The following is a 20,205-nucleotide window of genomic DNA, read 5'->3' as shown; positions in this document are numbered from 1 at the left end:
CACAGCTGGCTAATTTTTGTATTTTTAGTAGAGACGGGGTTTTGCCATGTTGCTGAGGCTGGTCTCAAACTCCCGACCTCAGGTGATCCACCCACACTGGCCTCCCAAAGTGCTGGGATTACAGGCACGAGCCACCATGCCCAGCCTTATCTCTCTCCTTTTGTCAGGTGTATTAGTCCATTTTCACATTGCTGTTAAAGACATACCAGAGACTGGGTAATTTATAAAGAAAAAGGTTTAATGGACTCACAGTTCCACATGGCTGAGGAGGCCTCACAATCGTGGTGGAAGGTGAAAGTCATACCTTACATGGCAGCAGGCAAAAAGAAAAATGAGAGCCAAGAGAAAGGAGCAACCCCTTATTAAACCATCACATCTCATGAGACTTATTCACTACCACGAGAACAGTATGAGTGAAACTGCCCCTGTGATTCAATTATCTCCCACCGAGTACTTCCCACAACACGGGAGAATTATGGGAGCTACAATTCAAGATGAGATTTGGGTGGGGACACAGAGCCAAACCATATCATTCTGCCCCTGGCCCCTCCCAAATCTCATGTCCTCACATTTCAAAACCAGTCATGCCTTCCCAACAGTCCTCCAAAGTCTTAACTCATTTCAGCATTAATTCAAATGTCCACAGTCCAAAGTCTCATTTGAGACAAGGCAAGTCCTTTCTGCCTATGAGCCTGTAAAATCAAAAGCAAGTTAGTTACTTTCTAGATACAGTGGACATACAGGAATTGGATAAATACACCCATTCCAAATGGGAGAAAATTGGCCAAAATGAAGGTGCTAAAGGCCCCATGCAAGTCCAGAATCCAGTGGGGCAGTCAAATCTTAAAGCTCCAAAATGATCTCCTTGGACTTCATGTCTCAACATCCAGGTCACACTGATACAAGAGGTGGGTTCCCATCGTCTTGAGCAGCTCTGCCCCTGTGGCTTTGCAGGGTACAGCCTCTCTCATGACTGCTTCCATGGGCTAGCATTGAGTGGCTGTGGCTTTTCCAGGTGCACAATGCATGCTGTCAGTGGATCTACCATTATGGGGCCTGGAGTATGGTGGCCCTCTTCTCACACCTCCACTAGGCAGTGCCCTATTGGGAACTCTGTGTGGGGACTCTGACCCCACATTTCCCTTCTGCACTGCCCTAGCAGAGGTTCTCCATGAGGGCCCCACCCCTGCAGCAAACGTCTGCCTGGACATCCAAGGGTTTCCATCCATCCTTTAAAATCTAGGTGATGGTTCCCAAACCTCAATTCTTGACTTCTGTGCACCCATAGGCTCAACACCATGTGGAAGCTGCCAAGGCTTGGGGCTTGCCCTCTCTGAAGCCGTGGCCCAAGCTGTACCTTGGACCCTTTTAGCCATGGCTAGAGCGGCTAGGACACAGGAGACCAAGCCTCTACCATTTTTCTACGAAACCATTTTTTCTTCCTGGGCCTCAGGGCCTGTGATGGGAGGGGCTGCCACAAAGGTCTCTGACATACCCTGGAGACATTTTCCTTCTCAAAGAGATTCTATAAATGAAAATGTGAATAATTATTCTAATTTGTTGGTATGAGCATAACTCTTTTGTGGTGAGTTGGCATTAGATAAGACAAATACGTCTGAACTGGAATTTGTGATATTTTGCAAATTATCTGATGAAGATAATACCCCTTTAATATAACTAGGATCTGCTCTCACAGCTTTTGCAGCAAGATGGTAAGTTGATGTTTTATTTTGGAGACGTCAGTCATCTTGTTAGCTGCATTACTTAGTATCGGAGTCAAATTTCAGTTAATCTATAAACAAGTCTCATGACTAACATTACCTGCTTCAAAATGGATTGGAAAGCCGTATCCCACTATTTCATTTGCTATGTAAGGCTATTTTGTTGCAGATGAAATAATTGAATGCCTTAACAGCAAGAACTTTTTATCTTGTTCAAAAAACTTTTTTGGCAAATATCCTCCAGAAATTTAATTTTCTTTGGTGTTGAGTGGGAAAAAAAATCACCCTGTTTTTCCTCTGCTCTCACCCCACAACAGTCAACACAGAAGACTTCTGTGACCAACTGTGTGGGGGATTTTCCCTTAAACCAGCAAGCAGTCAATTCTGTAGCAGATGCCTGGGTATCCTCCGATTCAATTCCAATACTATCTGCCTGGATATAGTATCAGATCCAACAGGTTGAACACTCAGTCCCACAAGACTACCTACAGCTTGTCAGTCACAAGACCCAGTTTGTTTCACCTGTGTTTCTAACCAACCAGCTATAAATCAGGGTTCCCACAACGCCCTCCTGGGGCTTGTTTAATTTGCCAGAGCAGCTCACAGAACTCAAGGAAATACTTAGGGTTACCATTTTATTAGGATAGAGATGAAGAGCTGCGCAGGGTGAGGTATGGGGGAAGAGGTGCAGAGCTTCCACACTCAGTCCTGAGTGCTGTGCCCTCTGGGAATGTCCACCTTCTCAGCTATCCAGATGCTCTCAGAATCCAGTACTTTGGGTTTTTATGGAGGCTTCATTACATAGGTATTGAATCAATCATACCTACATAATGGTTATGATGGTTAAGCCATTGGTGATCAGCTTAACCATCAGCCCCTGTTCCCTCCCTGAAAGTTGGGGGGTAGGGCTGACAGTCCCAACCCTCTGACCTTGCCTTGGTCTTTCAGGTGACCAGCCCCATCCTGAAGCTCCTAGGGGGCTGCCAGCCACCAGCCAATTCATTAGCATAGAAAAGCACATGACTTTATTTCAAGGATTTTAGGGGTTGTATGCCAGGAAGCTGGGACAAAGACCAAATATCTATTTCACAATATCACAGTCATATTTGTGTAAGTTTATATTCATACAGCAAGCATTTATTGAGAGCCTATCGGGCATGACTCAGGACTTAGTGCAATAAAAATACATGGTTGCTCTCTGGATTAGAGGAGTGTGATCTAGTTAAAAAGTTAAATAGACCTAAACAATCAAAGTAATTTCAAATAGTACAGGGGGCCCTACCTATTCAAAGAGAACCTCTAGTTTCATTATATTTCTTTTATGGATGAAATTAGGATCTTTGGCCTATGTGCAGCATTATTGGATGCTTGGTTTGGTATGTTGTATGAGATGACATAAAATCTTAAATCAAGGTGCATACCATTTTATGATAAAGCTGCCAAATGAGAAATCAACATAATAATGCAAGAAAAGAGTATGCAAGGGAAGTCTTGTAAAGCTGTACCTTCGAGTACAGTTAGGACAGTGTTGGGCAAGAAGCCGAGTTCTGAGGAAATCTAGAGCCAGAAATGTGACAATGTGTTTGGCAGCTAGTGAGAAGACCGGACTGACCAGGCAGACTTATATTGGACAACAGAGAGCAGTAAGGCACATAGGGGGTTAAGAAAAAGTCATGAAGGGCCCCCACAGGTGGGGGACCATTTCATGTGTGTGGACATAAAGCTGGGTGAAGCCCACTCTTGATTATCATGGTCAAATTTGCCAACATGAAGGTATCAAGTATGTGTTGAATGAAGACATTCCAGTTTATTAGAGACTGGCAGTTCTCAAAGTGTGGTCCATGGACCCTAAGATAGCCCCAAGACTCGCGGCGGCGGCGGGGGGTCCACCTTTTCTCTTGTTGACATTTACGATTCAAAAGCCATGTTGGGGAGCCTGCTGGCAGATTACCATGAACAGGCAGTGGCCCTTAATTGTAGTAGTGAGACAGGATAGCTCCCTTGACCCCCTTCGCGGGCAGGAACTGGAGTGGCTCGTTTCAGCCCGCTGCTGGCCACTGCACATAGGAGAGAGTGTACAAGCGAGCAAGCAAGTATAGGAACAGGAGCAAACAAACGCTGCAACCAGCCAGTCACTCCTCTCTGGTGGGAGCAGGCTCTGTGAGGGCCCTGCAGCAGTGTCCAAGTGTGTTACAACCAATGCACTTTAAGCTCTCCCATCCGGGGACAGCCAAGTGCCAGCCAGCTGAGTGGAGGGTCAGAGTGGCAGCCCCTGCCCTCTTGGCACGTGGGTTCTTGTCTGGTGTCCAGGAAGAATCAGGTCATATGAACTGTTTGAAAGGTGATGCATGCGGAAGACTTTATTGAGCGGTGGGCGGCTCTCAGCAGAAAGGGAGGCTGGAAAGGGGATGGGAAGGTGATCTTTCCCTGAAGCCTGGCCGTCTCCAGCCAGGCCCCTCTCCAAGCTTCACCGTCTGAAGTTAGCTGCATCTGTCCGTAGGCTCCGATGCTCAGTTGCTTCTCTGCTTGCCGCTCAGCTGCTTGTGTTGCTCTGCCAGCTAAGTCTTTTATGGGCCCAGGATGGGGGTAAGGGGCAAGCCAAAAAGGCAACGTTTGGGTGGAAAAACGGGGTCAGCTGTTTCCACGTAGGGCCACGGATCTAGGCTGAGCTTAAGGGTGGGGTTTAGATGGGAGCCCAGCTCTTCTATATCACTAGTAGTTAATGGATTCTTTACCATTCTTGCAGGAAAAAGAAACTGCTTTCTGTTATGAATATCTTTGAGGAAGCAGCAAAATTAATTTTAGCAAATCTCAACCCTTTACTGCCCATCTTTTTTATGTTCTGTATGGTGAAATGGGAAGTTTGCATAAAGCACTTGTATAATTGTTTGAGTTGCAAATTGAACTAGCCTCTTTTTTATAGAACACCATTTGTACTTGAAAGAATGACTGATAGACAGACTGGTTATTCAGACTTGGGTATTTGGCACTTCCCCAAAAAAATGAACCTAGTGAGCATGTCACTTCAAGGAAAACAATGGATAGTGCTTGTTGCCAGTGATAAAATTCAAGCTTTCAAGTGAAAGTTAAAATACTGAAAAGCTTGTATCTACCACCATAGCATTGACACCTTCCCAATACGTATTTTTCTGATAATGACAAAAGTGATATTTGTAACGTGGTATAATTAAATGTGTCCGTGTTTTGAAGATCTGTATAACTCTATTAATAAGTATTTTCTAAATGACCAGTGAATGATATTAAAAATCACACATGGGGAAAAGATTTACCCAAAGTTCAAGATACACCAATGAATTTTAACAATATAAAAATTTCACTGAAAGGTTTCAGATTTTTAATGAAATTAACCTTGAGTTTTGGTATAGTGTCAAAAAAGAAAATTCATAATTATCTCCAAATTTGAAAATATCTATTAAAATATTTTCCCCTTTTCTAACTACGTATCTGTATGAGACCAATTTTCTTCATAAGCTTCAACCAAAACAACGTGTCACAACAGATTGAATGTAGAAACAGAAGAATTCAGCTGACTTTTATTAAGCCAAATATTAAAGACATTTGTAAAAATGTAAAACATAGCCACGCTTCTCACTAATTTTTTGGTTTTTTGCTTTGGAAAATATAGTTACTTTTGTTTTAAAAAGTTCCTTATGTTAACATGTAATGGGCTTTTGTTATTTTAATTAGGTGATAAAGACTTTAAATTTTCAGTAGATATAACCCACACAAACAAAAACTCCTTGAGATTCTCAATAATTTTTGAAGTATAAAGGGGTTCTAAGACCAAAAAGCTTCAGAACTGCTGTCTTAGACCCATATGAAAACAGTTGCCTTATCATTAAATTCACTTCTAGCAGGATATGCTTCCATTTGGTCTTTCTCTGTGTGAAAATGTTACTTTCTCTAATGCATAACCAAAGAAAGCATGTCAGAATAGAAGAGAGTAAAGATGATGTGATTATAGGGAATTAACTCTAATTTACTAAAAAAGCTGAATCTTTCACATACTTTAGCACTTTATTATTAATAGTAAATAATTACATCAAATCTCACAACTAGTTGTAGTGTCTCAGTGTCATTTGTGGTACGTGCTTGAAATCTTCTTCCCCAGACACTGGAGAGCCATTTGGTTGCCTTCTAATCAAATCAGCCTAAGTGGCCCAGCTGGAGGCCAGGGTGGAGGGACATGAGGAGCCTAAGCTAGCCACTGGAAAACACAGGCAGCAGTGGGTGCCTGCCAAGAAAGGCTTTCTATGGTTAATTTTTTTTCACCAGCACCATTCTTCTGTGATCTTTGTTGCCAGGGATACAACATATAACAGGTATTATTTCATATGAGGTCACATATAACAAGTATTATTTCATATGAGATCTTCAGGTAGTCTTTATAGAAAATATAGTAATACAAATAAAACTTAGTACATACAGAGATTTGAAATTGAGGTCAAGGCTACAAGATGTGATGGACCTATCTATTAGTACTTACTGGAGATCCTATAAAGACTAGTAGAATTGTGAATTTTAAATACGAAAGAGACTGGTAGGAGTCCCAGATCCAAATCTCCCTTCTCCTAGATCCCAGTCTCCAAATCTTTCATTATCCCCAAGATGATCCTCAGAAAGGTACAGAATCTCCCCAAATGGAAAGAGTAAGTGGCAAAGTAGGGCCTGGATGCCAGGGCTATGGTGCTGAGTCCAGTGCTCAGACTGCTATCTGGAAAGGCTTCTATCCTGCTCTAGCCTTTATCTGTAGGAGGAATTAAAGGGAATTTACTCCTGGGCTGTACTCTCATGGTGAACTGAGGGTTATTAGCGAAATTTTCCATTGCACATCTGCAAGCTTTGGTGAAGGTAATTGCTGTGGTCTCGCTTGGCCCTTTCCCACGGAGCCAGCAGGTCAGCAGACCCCAGGGAGATGGAGTTCCTGTGTTTCTGTCTGTAGCACATGTCCCCTGTAGCACATGGCATTCACCTGCTCCCCCCAATGCTGCCACTTTGCATCATTTCAGATAGATGGGTTTCTTGAACAATGAGTCACCCCTATAAGTGATGCTGAATTTCCACAAGCAGCTTCTATCAGATTTAGTTTGATTTGTGTTTATTTGAAGAGATACTTCCATTATTCTTGAAATAAAAGCAGGCTCAGGACAGCCAATATAAAGTTGTCCTTATGTGGCTCACTCAGAAAGCAAAGCACTATTGAAAAAAGAGTTTAGCTGGATTATATAATAAGTATTACTCCTTCCAGGAAGAAAGCAGACCCATGGTTAAAAACTTTCATCTCCCTCTCTCCCCAGAAAAGGTTTTGGATTTGAATCTAAATGCTGTTGTTTTTTTCAGATTTGAACATCATTTTTAAACATAGGCAGAAAATTTGACTCTATGTATATTTGTGGTGGATCCTCTGACCAGCTGGCTTTTCTGCAGATAGTGAGTTAAGACAATTCAGGGATAGCTCATAGTTGCCTTAGGTTCTTGTTGAGTATTGGAAAACTGCATTTACAGTAACATTTTCTATCTCCAGGCACAAACCTTGAATGATGTTGAGGATTTTCATACTTAAGCAAAAATCCCGAAATGTTTTGTTGTTTTGTCTGCTTTATGGCAGAGTTGGCATGATCAGGTGGATATGAGGGCTTGTGGCCACATGGTGTGCCCACCTGTGATGACCTTAGAGTGTCTTGTGAAGCTCAGGAACAAGGTGTACAAAGAGCTATCCTGGGATGGGCAGATCCTTTTTGACCTTAGAATCAGAACTTTTAATTAAGCCTTCCACTCTAGCTTCTCAGTGGGTCAGAGCCATCAGGACCTTCCAGTGGCTTTGAAGATCTCCTCCTTGTTTCCAGTTTTCTCACTGACTTATCAGGCCTAATCATCTGGTTATGGAAGAGTTGGTGCAGCTGTTTAGCATGCACTGCTCTTTGTTCTGTTTGCTCCGTGAGGTATATTCTGGAGAAGCCAGCCCAGTAGATAGATCCATTCCACACTTGCTTAATAAAAGATTTCACTACTTCCTCGTGGCCTCCTGTGGACAACTGTCAGGCTGTTCTGCTTCCCTGTGCACCATCCTCCCAAGCCTTCTCTGCACCTTGGAGTATACAGATGAGCAGGGGAGAATGAATCAGATTATCTGCAGATTATCAGCTACAGCTGTGTCTCCAGGAATTCGCCCAAAGAGATTTAGAAAGATGCAGAGATTACTGATAATATTTCTCCTGCCGAAATGGGAACTAGAGGCTGTTCTTGATTGCATTTGAAACTTGCTCTACTGGATTGTAACTTTTTTGCCTCATTTGTTACAGTGTATGGGTGTGGGAACGATTCCTCCCTATCAGCTTTTTTCACTTCTTCGCTATTCCTACCTAGGTGCCCTCTACTGTTCTTTAGTAACTTACCTCCAAAATTACTTTTTGCTTGGAGAATATTAATAGAGGGTTTCTTATTTCATAAACATTCTCTGAACAATTCTAGTATAGCCTTCTACTATATAAAGATAGATTCCATATGTAGCTGAGTAAATAGAAAACTGCTAATTTAATCATGTGCCTGTGAGGTAGGGGGGAATCTTCCTTATATTTTTAAGTATACTGACATCAAAGATAGCTATCTGCAAAGTTAAGAGTTGATTTTGTTTTTACTTACCCTTTCATATCAAAAATCTTAACTTTTTTCAGTTGAGCTTTTCAATAAATATCATTTCAATGAAAATAATGCAACTTGGTTTAGATCTAATGCCTTAAAATACACAGAATACACTTTTGGTTCAAAAGAAAAAGTATTATCAAAGTTCATTTGAATGTTTCATACTATCAATCTAAATGAAGATAAGGAACTTTTCTGCTGTTAACCAGTATAAACCTAAAACCTAAAAGTAAGAAGTAAGTTATAGAGAATTATGGATAGTTAGTACATCTAGGGTGGACTCATTCTGTCTACTCTGGAAGAAGAAAGTTTTCCCTACAAAAGTACCTTCTTGGTTATCGTAATCATAATACATAGGCATTCCTTGTTTTAGTGTACTTCATTTGATTGCACTTTGTAGATAATGCCTTTTTTACAAATTGAAGTTTTGTGGCCACCCTGCTTCACACAAGGCTATTGGCATCATTTTTCCAACAATATGTGCTCACTTTGTGTCTCTGAGTCACATTTTGGTAATTCTCACAATATTTTGAAGTTTTTCATTATTATTATATCTGTTAAGGTGATCCACAGATCACATGCATGATCTTTGATGTTCCTGTTGTGACTGTTGGGCACCAACTGCACACATTCAAGATGGCAAACTTAATAAATGTGTGTGTTCCGACTGCTCTACAACCAGCCATTTTCCCTCTATCCCTCTCCTTAGACCTCCCCATTCCCTGAAATGCAACAGTATTGAAGTTAGGCCAATTAATAATCCTACAATGGCCTTTAATTGTTCAACTTTAAAGGAAGAGTCTCACATCTCTCACATCAAAAGCTAGAAATGATGACGCTTCATTAGAAAGGCATGTCAAAAGCCAAAATAGGCTGAAAACTAGGCACCTGTGCCTAACAGCCAAGTTGTGAATGCAAAGGAAAGTTCTGGAAGGAGATTAAAAGTGCTACTTCAGTGAACACACAAACAATAAGAAAGTGAAACAGCCTTATCTCTGACATGGAGAAAGTTGTAGTGGTCTGGATCAAAGATCAAACCAGCCATAATATTCCCTTAAGCCACAGCCTAATCCAGAGCAAGGCTCTAATGCACTTCAATTCTGTGAAAGCTGAGAGAGGTGAGAAAGCTGTAGAAGAAAAAATTTGAAGCTAACAGAAGTTCATGACATTTAAGCTAAGAAGCTGTCTCCATAGCAGCAGCAAGTGCTGATGTAGAAGCTGCAGCAAGTTATCCAGAAGACCTAGCTAAGATCACTGATGAAGGTGGCTACACTAAACAATAGATTTTCAATGAAGACAAAACAGCCTTCTGTTGGAAGATGTCACCTAGGATTTTCATAGCTAGAGGGGAGAAGTCAATGCCTGGCTTCAAAGGACAGGCTGACGCTCTTGTTAGGGACTAGTGCAGCTGGAGACTTTAAGTAGAAGCCAGTGATAATTTACCATTTGGAAAATCCTAGGGCCCTTAAGGATTATGCCAAATCTATTCCACTTGTGCTCTATAAAGGAACCAACAAAGCCTGGATGACAGCCCATCTGTTTATGGCATGGCTTACTGAATATTTCATGCCCACTATTGAGACATGCTACTCAGAAAAGAAGATTCCTTTCAAAATATTGCTGCTAATTGACAGTGCATCTAGTCACCCAAGAGAGAGATGGAAATGTACAAGGAAATGAATGTTGTTTTCATGCCTACTAACACGGCATTTATTCTGCAGCCCGTAGATCAAGGAGTAATTTTGGCTTTCAAGTCTTATTTAAGAAATACAGAGCCGGGCACAGTGGCACATGCCTGTAGTTCTAGCTACTCAGGAGGCTGACCTGGGAGAATCACTTGAAACCAGGAGTTCAAGGCCAGCTTGGTCCACTTTGTGAGACTCCATCTCTAAAAATTAAATTTGAAAAGAAAATAAGTTTCATAAGACTGTAACTGGCATCAATAATGATTTCTCTGGTGGACTTGGGCAAAGTCAGTTGTTAACATTCTGGAAAGGAGTCACCATTTTAGATGCCATTGAAAACATCTTTGATTCATGGGAGCATGTCAAAATATCTACATTAACAGAAGTTTGGAAGAAGTTGATTCCAGCCCTCATGGATGACTTTGAGAGATTCAAGACTTTAGTGGGGGAACTAACTGCAGATGTGGTGGAAGCAGCAAGAGAAGTAGAATTAGAAATGGAGCCTGAAGATGGGACTGAACTGCTGCAATCTCATGATAAAGCTTTAACAGGTAAGGAATTGCTTCCTATGGATTAGCAAAGAGTGGTTTCTTAAGATGGACTCTATCCTAGTGAAGATGCTGTGAACATTGTTGAAATAGCAACAAAGAATTTAGAATGTTACATAAACTTAGTTGGTAAAGCAGTGGCATAATGTATGCACACCTAATAGACTACAATATAGTGTAAGCATAACTTTTATATGTACTGACAAACCAAAAAATTTGTGGTGGTGGTCCAGGACCAAATCTGCAGTATATCAGAGGTATGCCTGTATTATCTTTTAAATTCCTATTCCAAATCATTTTACTGAATCTTTTATTACTTGAATCTTCATTACTATTGCTGTTTCATCGTGTTGCCACAGTGTCATAACTTCACAGCTTTGATATAATTGGTAGTGAACAAGTTTGAGTTAAGTTCACGTAATCTAGAATCTTTTCATCCTAGCCTTGTACGTTGTTTTATAATAAGTTATAATTGTCACTACAGTAGCAACTGCACTGCAGCATTATTTATCTTGTACCATTTATTGTGAAAGATTGACTACTATTTTAGTGAAACCAACTTTTCTAACGAGCACCAAAATGTTTATAAAGTAGATATTGTTTTTCAAAAAACAAGAATATTCGAAAAGTATACCAATGGTGCTGCTGCTTAAAACAGCGGTTTTTCAACTCTTTCTGGCCATATACACCTTTAAGAACATGATTAAAGCCATGGGCTCTTTTTTTGAAAAACGTGTTCATGCTCAAATGTGCAAATACAGCTTCAGGGGATTCATAGATATCCCTTTCTGAAGTCCCTGAAACCCATCTACAGAACCTTTGGAGGGTTGGTGGACCCAGGTTAAGACCCCCACTCTCCCTGCCAGTGGAAAACAATTAATGCCCCCCCAAAGATGTCTGTTAACTCATTTCTGGAACCTATGAATACATTACATTACCCAGCAAACAGGAAAAGGAATTAAGGTTGTAGATGCAATTAAGGTTCAATCAGCTGACCTTGAGATGGGTCAATTGGATGTATGCAGTTAAGGATGTTAATTAACCCACTTTGCTCGTGGATTATCTGGATAGGCCCAATCTAATCACATTAGTTATTAAAAGCAGAGCACCTTTCCTGGCTGTGGTGAGAGGGTGATGTGACTGTGAAGAACAGTTAGAGAAGAAGGGTTGCTAGCTTTGGAAGGGGACCACAAGACAAGGATTGTGGGCAGCCTCCAGGAGCTGGAAAAGCAAAGAAATTCATTATCCCAGAGCCTTCAAAAAGGAATGCAGCCCTGCCAACATCTTGACTTTAGCTTAGTGAGACCCATGTCAAGCTTCTGACCTACAGAAGTATAAGATAATGAATCTATGTTGTTTTAAGTCACTCGTTTTGTGATACTCTGTTATGGCAGCAATAGGAAACTAATCCAGTACACTGCCCCCAACCCATACATAGTTTATACATGTAACCTTTAGAGCTTTCATTCAGAATAAGCCTAAATGGCACATTGATTCCTAAAATTTATTTTTAATGTAACTATTTTGTTTCACAGCCTTGTTTCAGTAAAGTATTAAAGTTCCCTGCTAAAATGGAAATATGAAACTAGATAGATTTTTAAAAATAAAAGATAGCTATTGAGCCCATGTTAAATAAGAATGATTTTCCTGGCCGGGCGCGGTGGCTCACTCCTGTAATCCCAGCACTTTGGGAGGTCGAGGCAGGCAGATCACGAAGTCAGGAGATCCAGACCATCCTGGCTAACAGGGTGAAACCCCCTCTCTACTAAAAATACAAAAAAATTAGCCAGGCGTGGTGGTGGGCGCCTGTAGTCCCAGCTACTCAGGAGGCTGAGGCAGGAGAATGGCGTGAACCCAGGAGGCGGAGCTTGCAGTGAGCCGAGATCACGCCGCTGCACTCCAGCCTGGGCGAGAGAGTGAGACTCTGTCTCAAAAAAAAAAAATTTCCTTTTATTATTGCCTAAAAGAATCAGATTTTTAAATGTGGAATGTTTGGCAAAAATTAAAGATCCACGTGTCTAATAGCTATGGTTGCAAAAGCTGAATTTTCCTAAAGAAGTTATAAAACCAATTTAAGAAAAATGTATCTGTATACATGTGAGCTTTGCAGTGCTACCAGGGTCATTGCAAGACCCAGAGTAAACACGTAAATAATTGACGATTGCCATTGCTTGGCATGATTTCTCTATGGCTTCAGAAATTGCAAAATATGAGGATGGAATTTTCTTGATTGGCCCAGTTCCTTCTCTTTCTGCTTACTCCCTTTACCTTCATGTAATAAGCAATACCATCTCATCTCATAGTAATGAATGATTATTTTCTTGGGGGTATAATCTAGGATGATGAGTCTTTGTATTAGGAACTTCTGGTGTTCATTTTGTTTTGTGATAGTAAAGAAATGCATCAAATCTTTTTCAAACTTTAAAGATTAACATTTTTCTTTCTATTAATGTTTTAAGATACAATGTGTTTTTTTTTTGAGACAGTCTCACTTCATTGCCAGGCTGGAGTGCAGTGACGTGATCTCAGCTCACTGCAACCTCCGACTCCCTGGTTCAAGTGATTCTCTTGTCTCAGCCTCCCGAGTAGCTGGGATTACAGGCACGTACCACCACACCCAGCCAATTTTTTTTATTTTTAGTAGAGATGAAGTTTCACCATGTTGGCCAGGATGGTCTCGATCTTCTGACCTCGTGATCCGCCCACCTCGGCCTCCCAAAGTGCTGGGATTACAGGTGTGAGCCACCGTGCCTGGCCAAGATACAATTTTTAAAAATATATTTTTAAGGAAAGTACTTTTAACATTGCTGATATAAAGCCCTGGTTCAACCTGACCACCTGGCATTTTGTGTTTGTCCATCTGAACCACAGTAGCTTTTGAAGATGTCAATTTTCCTTAGAAATGGTTTGTTACTAAAGAACATACTCTTGCTGTTGTCAGTTTCAATAAAATGAACCAGAATATAAGTTATAGAAGTAAATGTCTTATACAAAAAAGAAAAAAGATAAACATCATATTTTAAAAAATGACTTGTCACTTTTAAATCCCTTAAGGGTAAGGGAATATTTGTATATATAAATATCTTTGCATCTCAAATGCATAGCATGTTGGCAGGAACGTAATAGGTGCTTAGTAAATATTTGTGGAATTAAAAGTCATTCCTTGCCCACATTCATTGAATGTATCACCGCTTCAGTCCCATTGAACTTCTATTAAAAAAAAGACCAGACACAGTGGCTCACTCCATAATCCCAACACTTTGGGAGGTTGAGGCAGGAGGATTGCTTTTGAGCCCAGGGTCTTGCAGCATTACCTATGCCAATCTGGGCGACATAGCAAGACCCCATGTCTATAAAATAATAGAAAAATTAGCTCGGCCTGTGGGCTCGTGTTTTGTACATCTGAAAAGTTCTTACATGATAGTGTGTCCGGAATTGGTGGGTTCTTGGTCTCACTGACTTCAAGAATGAAGCTGTGGACCCTCGCGGTGAGTGTTACAGCTCTTAAGGTGGCGTGTCTGGAGTCTGTCTCTTCTGATGTTCAGATGTGTTCGGAGTTTCTTCCTTCTGGTGGGTTCGTGGTCTCGCTGGCTCAGGAGTGAAGCTGCAGATCTTCGCGGTGAGTGTTACAGCTCATAAAAGCAGCGTGGACCCAAAGAGTGAGCAGTAGCAAGATTTATTGCAAAGAGCAAAAGAACAAAGCTTCCACAGTGTGGAAGGGGACCCGAGCAGGTTGCCAATGCTGGCTCGGGCAGCCTGCTTTTATTCTCTTATCTGGCCCCACCCACATCCTGCTGATTGGTGGAGCCGAGTGGCCTGTTTTGTCAGGGCGCTGATTGGTGCGTTTACAATCCCTGAGCTAGATACAAAGGTTCTCCACGTCCCCATCAGATTAGTTAGATACAGAGTTTCCTCACACAGGTTCTCCAAGGCCCCACCAGAGCAGCTAGATACAGAGTGTCGATTGGTGCATTCACAAACCTTGAGCTAAACACAGGGTGCTGATTGGTGTATTTACAAACCTTGAGCTAGATACAGAGTGCCAATTGGTGTATTTACAATCCCTGAGCTAGACATAAAAGACTCTCCACATCCTCACCAGAGCAGCTAGATACAGAGTGTCAATTGGTGCACTCACAAACCTTGAGCTAAACACAGGATGCTGATTGGTGTGTTTACAAACCTTGAGCTAGATACAGAGTGCCGATTGGTGTATTTACAATCCTTGAGCTAGACATAAAGGTTCTCCACATCCTCACCAGAGCAGCTAGATACAGAGTGTCGATTGGTGCACTTACAAACCCTGAGCTAAACACAGGGTGCTGATTGGTGTATTTACAATCCCTGAGCTAGATATAAAGACTCTCCACGTCCCCACCAGACTCAGGAGCCCAGCTGGCTTCACCCAGTGGATCCCGCACTGGGGCTGCAGGTGGAGCTGCCTGCCAGTCCTGCGCCATGCGCTCGCATTCCTCAGCCCTTGGGTGGTTGATGGGACTGGGCGCCATGGAGCAGGGGGTGGTGCTCGTCAGGGAGGCTTGGGCCACACAGGAGCCCATGGAGTGGGTGGGAGGCTCGGGCATGGCGGGCTGCAGGTCCTGAGCCCTGCCCCGTGGGAAGGCAGCCAAGGCCCGGTGAGAAATCGAGTGCAGCGCCGGTGGGCCAGCACTGCTGGGGGACTCAGTACACCCTCCGCAGCCACTGGCCCGGGTGCTAAGTCCCCCATTGCCCGGGGCCAGCAGGGCTGGCTGGCTGCTCTGAGTGCGGGGCCCACCAAGCCCACGCCCACCTGGAACTCCAGCTGGCCCACAAGCACCACACACAGCCCCGGTTCCCGCTCGTGCCTCTCCCTCCACACCTCCCTGCAAGCTGAGGGAGTGGGCTCCAGCCTTGGCCAGCCCAGAAAGGGGCTCCCACAGTGCAGTGGGGGACTGAAGGGCTCCTCAAATGCCACCAAAGTGGGAGCCCAGGCAGGGGAGGTGCCGAGAGCAAGCGGGGGCTCTGAGGACTGCCAGCACGCTGTCACCTCTCAATAGTTTAACTGGGTATAGAATTCTAGGTTGCCAGAGTTTTTTGTTTTGTTTTGTTTTTTTCTCTGCATGTTGAAGATATCCCATTTTCTTTTGGTGGATAGGATTGTGATGTTAATGAGAAGACGGATGTTAGTTTGGCTTTTTTTTTTTTTTTTCCTGAGACAAGATCTGGCCCTGTCACCCAGGCTGGAATGCAGTGGCACGATCTTGGCTCATTGCAACTTCTGCCTCCCGGGCTCAAGCCATCCTCCCACCTCAGCCTCCAGAGTAGCTGGGACTACAGGGGCACGCCACCGCACCAAGCTAGTTTTTGTATTTTTTTTTAGAGAAAAGGTTTTGCCACATTGCCAGGCAAATGTGGTTGGTCTTGAAATCCTGGGCTTAAAGTAATCTGCCCACCTCAGCCTCCCAAAGTGCTGGGATTACAAGTGTGAGCCACTGTGCCTGGCCTAATTTGGCATTTCTTTGTAGGATGTCTTATCCTCTTTCTCTGGTAGTTTTTAAGGTTTGCCCTTTATCTGTGATATAACAAAATGCAGGTTTATTTTCATTTTTCCTACTAGGGATTCTTCCTCCTTTTTCAGTTTGAGGATTCCTTTCTTTTGCAGGTCTCTGGCATTCTCTTCCATTTTCTCTATTCTGTCCTTTTAGCATTTTAGAAACTTTGATATGTCTTCTGTCTCTTAACTTCCCTATTTTTTTAAATCTCTGCACTTCATTCTGAGTAATTTTATCCTTCCAGTTTATCAACTGCAGTGAGCTGTGATCATGCCACTGCGCTCCAGCCTGGGTGACAAAGTGAGACTCTGCTATGTGTTTATTCATTCATAAATAAATATCTTTTTCAGATTGCTTTATTATAGGTAATTCCTCGGATTTCAGTTCTTATATTTGTTACATGTGCTCAATTTCATGATGGTAGGTTTTATATGCTCTTCATAATTTTTGTCTGAACTCCTTCTGTTTTCATTGGAATCAAAAGCATTCTCTGGCTTATGGCAGTCTTCTTATGGTGTGTTTTTTATTCACCCCTCATTGAGATCTATGGTTTTCACTAGTTCTGGACAAATTGTTTATGTTAATTTTCAGCTTAGAGTTCCCATACCACCAGGTGGTACAAATCGCATTCCACACATGGCACTGGCTGGGCATTCGTGTTTGTCACCAGTGATTCTTTCTATCTAGAGTAAGAAAGTGGCCTACTTCTAGCCTGTGTCCCAGGTTTGGCTTTCCTGGCTTTAATTTGCAAATTTGACTCCTCATTCCTGTTTTGTGTTTCTTTGTTGTTTAATGCAGGGAGTTAAACCATTTCCATCTCCCATTTCCACATGGGTGCTATAGACTATAGCACCCACATGGTGCTATATTCCACATGGGTGCTGTAACTTAAGGTCCTACCCTACTAGGGTTGCTGAGCTTCAGCTCCCACTCACCACTGTGGGACTTTCTTGTTTGGGGCACCTAGACATTCTGCTTTCTTACTTTTGAGCTCCAGTGTAATTTTGTTGTTGTTATTGTTAAATTGTATTTAGTATTTCTCTTTTTGGAATAGGATGAGGACTTTCTACCTATTCATACTGTATCATCTTGTCAGGAAAACTGGGACTGTATAAAGTTTATTTTTCTTGCCTCACTGTCAGTAAAATTTATGTTAGGCAGGCAATTCATGGTCTCTGTAAAAGGAGTATGATTCCATCTATAATTCAGCCAACTGTAGTTAGCATCTCAAAATCACTAAATATTCTTGCAACCCAGCAGAGGTTGAAATGTAAGATTTATGATTTCTTATTTATTTAATTATTACATAAAGATTGGTATTTTTTACATGTATCCATTAATGAAATTAGACAACTGAAAGACTGCTTAATAATTTTGCAATTACTAAATTAGAAAATTTTAGATATCCCATGTTTATGCCATAGTGTATATAATCATTAATTTTTATCCTTCTTTGGTATAGTAGGTATCAACATATGTATCAGTATGCCCAAGTCTTGACAATGGAAATAACATATTATTGCCAATACTTGTATAACTTAAAGAAAGGTATAAAAATAATTTTTTCCCTGTGTCATCTTCTTAAAGACCTAGGTTAATATCTTCTGACATTGATTTCAGTTGGAGAATATGATTTACTTCATTATAAAGAGTATTGAGAAAAAGTAAGACATTCTCATTATTTGACCAACAATGACTATTTTTTCAGACATAGCTTTTGTTTCCTTTCTTTTTTTCAGACATACAAAGAAAAAGTGGATGCAGATACATTGCCACACACAAAGAAAGGCCAGCAACCGGGTGAAGGCAGCATTTCACTTCCTCTTTACATTTCAAATCCTGTAAACCAGAAGAAGAAAAAAGTCTACCATACAAACCAGACCACCTTCATAATTGGAGAAACACCAAAAGGAATCCGCAGGTATATTGTCTCTGACAATACTAGACTTGAAGAATAATTCTCAAAGGAAATGTAGCTCATTAGTAAAATATGTAAATACTTGAATTATAACCATAAGTGACATCTGAATATTTCAGAAAAATCTGAATTTCAAAAATAAATTGCAAATGTTTTAGATGTTGTTAGAAGGCTAATCCCTGAATTGATTACCATAAAAAGGGAAATCATGTTATACAAAGAAATGAAATACTTAAGTGCATTTTATTCATTCAGTCAATGAATATATTTTGAGCACCTAATATATGCCCAGGCATTGTGCTGAGTCTTGAATATGCAGTGTAAAAAAAGGACAGCTGGGTGCGGTGGCTCACGCTTGTAATCTCAGCACTTTGGGAGGCCAAGGCGGGTGGATCACGAGGTCAGGAGATTGAGACCATCCTGGCTAACACGGTGAAACCCCGTCTCTACTAAAAATGCAAAAAATTAGCCGGGCGTGGTGGCGGGCACCTGTAGTCACAGCTACTCAGGAGGCTGAGGCAGGAGAATGGAGTGAACCTGGGAGGCGGAGCTTGCAGTGAGCCGAGATTGCGCCACTGCACTCCAACCTGGGCGACAGAGCGAGACTCCGTCTCAAAAAAAAAGGACAGACATAGAGCCTCCAGTACAGAGGAATGGGGTTGGCATCAAACCATGAAGTTTTAAAAAGTAAACCTACAAATAATTATAAAATGATGTGTTATAAGAAAAAAGAGAAAGCAAATAATAGGTTGGGGAGGGGACATGGAACCACCTTTCTTTTGGGAAGTCAGGGAAGACTGTCTACATGGGTAGCATTTAAGTTAAGAGCTGAAGGATAACCATGCAAAGAACCAGAGTAGGAGCATCTCCAAGGAGGGAAGAGGTTTGGTGTGGTCAAGGAGCTGGGAGAAGACTGGTGGCCTTAGTGCAGAATAAACCAAGCAGAGAGTAGCATGAGATGGAGGGTAGGGACGCAGGTGGGGCTGGAGCATGCCAACCCTTGGGGGCTACAGAAAGAGTTTGGATTTTGTTCCAAGTGCAGTGGAAAACTGTTGAAGAATGGCACGATCTGATGTATCTTTTTAAAAGATGTTTCCAGCTTCCCTGTAGAAGAGTGCAGAATGAATAAGGGGTAACGAGAAGGAACTCGGTGATGGGGGTTTGTACCAGAGTGGTTGTCATGAGGATAGAGCCAAGTAGATGAATTCAATTTGGTGATGGACTGATTCGGGAAAGAAAGAGAACAAGATTACTTCTTTCTGTTTTGAGCAACAGAGTAGAGGTACTGAATGGGGAAAACCAGAGAGAAACGAGAGGAAAAAAAATCAGGAGTTCCGTTTTGCACGTATTAAATGTGACATTCTGTGGGAAGGTTCAGTAGGCAATGTATGTATGAGCTACTCCTGGTTTGGGGATTAAAAGTTTAAATTTGGGAGTCATCAGCATAGAGTTTGTAAATGGTCTTCAGAACTGTGAGACTATGTGAGCAGCCTATAAATAGAGCACAGAGAGGAGGAAAGAAGTCCCAGGACACAGACTGGAGGCAGCAGCTACTTCTGGAGGAGGCATAAGAGGCACAGTATCAGGTCCTGAAGTGCAGGAGTAGCGAGAGGATCTTAAAAGGAGGGAGTTTGTCAAATACTGCTCAGAACCAGAAGCAGATGAGGTGGGAAACTGCCCACTGAAGACAGCAGCAGAGCACTCAGCAGGCACCTTGGCAGGAGCAGCCTGGGAAGCAGTGCGCAGGCCGTGGCGGGAGGTGGCCGGTGCTATGAGTTCGGATGGAAGCAGTGCGCGGGCCCTGGCGGGAGGTGGCCGGTGCTGTAAGTTTGAATGTAAAAAGTAGCAGCAGCTGGAGGGCACTGTGGGTCTTACAGTTGAGATAACAGAACCTGTTGTGTGTTGAGGGAAAAGACTTGTAGGAAAAAAAGAGATCATGTCAGAGAGGTGAAAACAGAAAGAGGGAGGGCCTGGAAGCAGTGGAGGGCAGTACCCAAACCACAGGCCACGGTCTGGCCTTTGAGAGGCATTGAAAGAGAAGGGACAAACACAGGCACAGATGTGACATTTTCTCAATGAGTTGAAAACTGAAGCCATAAGTTCAGAGGGAGAAAGATTTAGGGAGAGAGAAGTTAGGAA

General features: G+C 42.1%; 1 protein-coding gene across 11 annotated transcripts in view; it reads left to right on the top strand.

Annotated features, from left to right (window-relative positions):
• Positions 1–20,205, top strand: part of ERCC6L2 (ERCC excision repair 6 like 2) — a 184,625-nt gene that overhangs the window by 130,936 nt on the left and 33,484 nt on the right. For 9 of the 11 annotated variants that reach the window (XM_054658300.2, XM_063787645.1, XM_063787644.1 and 6 more), the window contains one exon: positions 17,888–18,069. In XM_054658300.2, coding sequence (XP_054514275.1) covers positions 17,888–18,069 — 182 coding nt within the window. Of the gene's footprint in view, positions 1–10,105; positions 10,330–10,452; positions 10,621–17,887; positions 18,070–20,205 lie in introns of those variants that run through there. The other 2 variants (XR_010148628.1, XM_054658301.2) reach the window with 2 other exon arrangements.

Source organism: Pan troglodytes, chromosome 11, assembly GCF_028858775.2.
Source record: "Pan troglodytes isolate AG18354 chromosome 11, NHGRI_mPanTro3-v2.0_pri, whole genome shotgun sequence".
NCBI lineage: Eukaryota > Metazoa > Chordata > Mammalia > Primates > Hominidae > Pan > Pan troglodytes.
The sequence above is the reverse complement of the archived record's forward strand: the minus strand, read 5'-3'. Positions and strand labels throughout refer to the sequence as shown.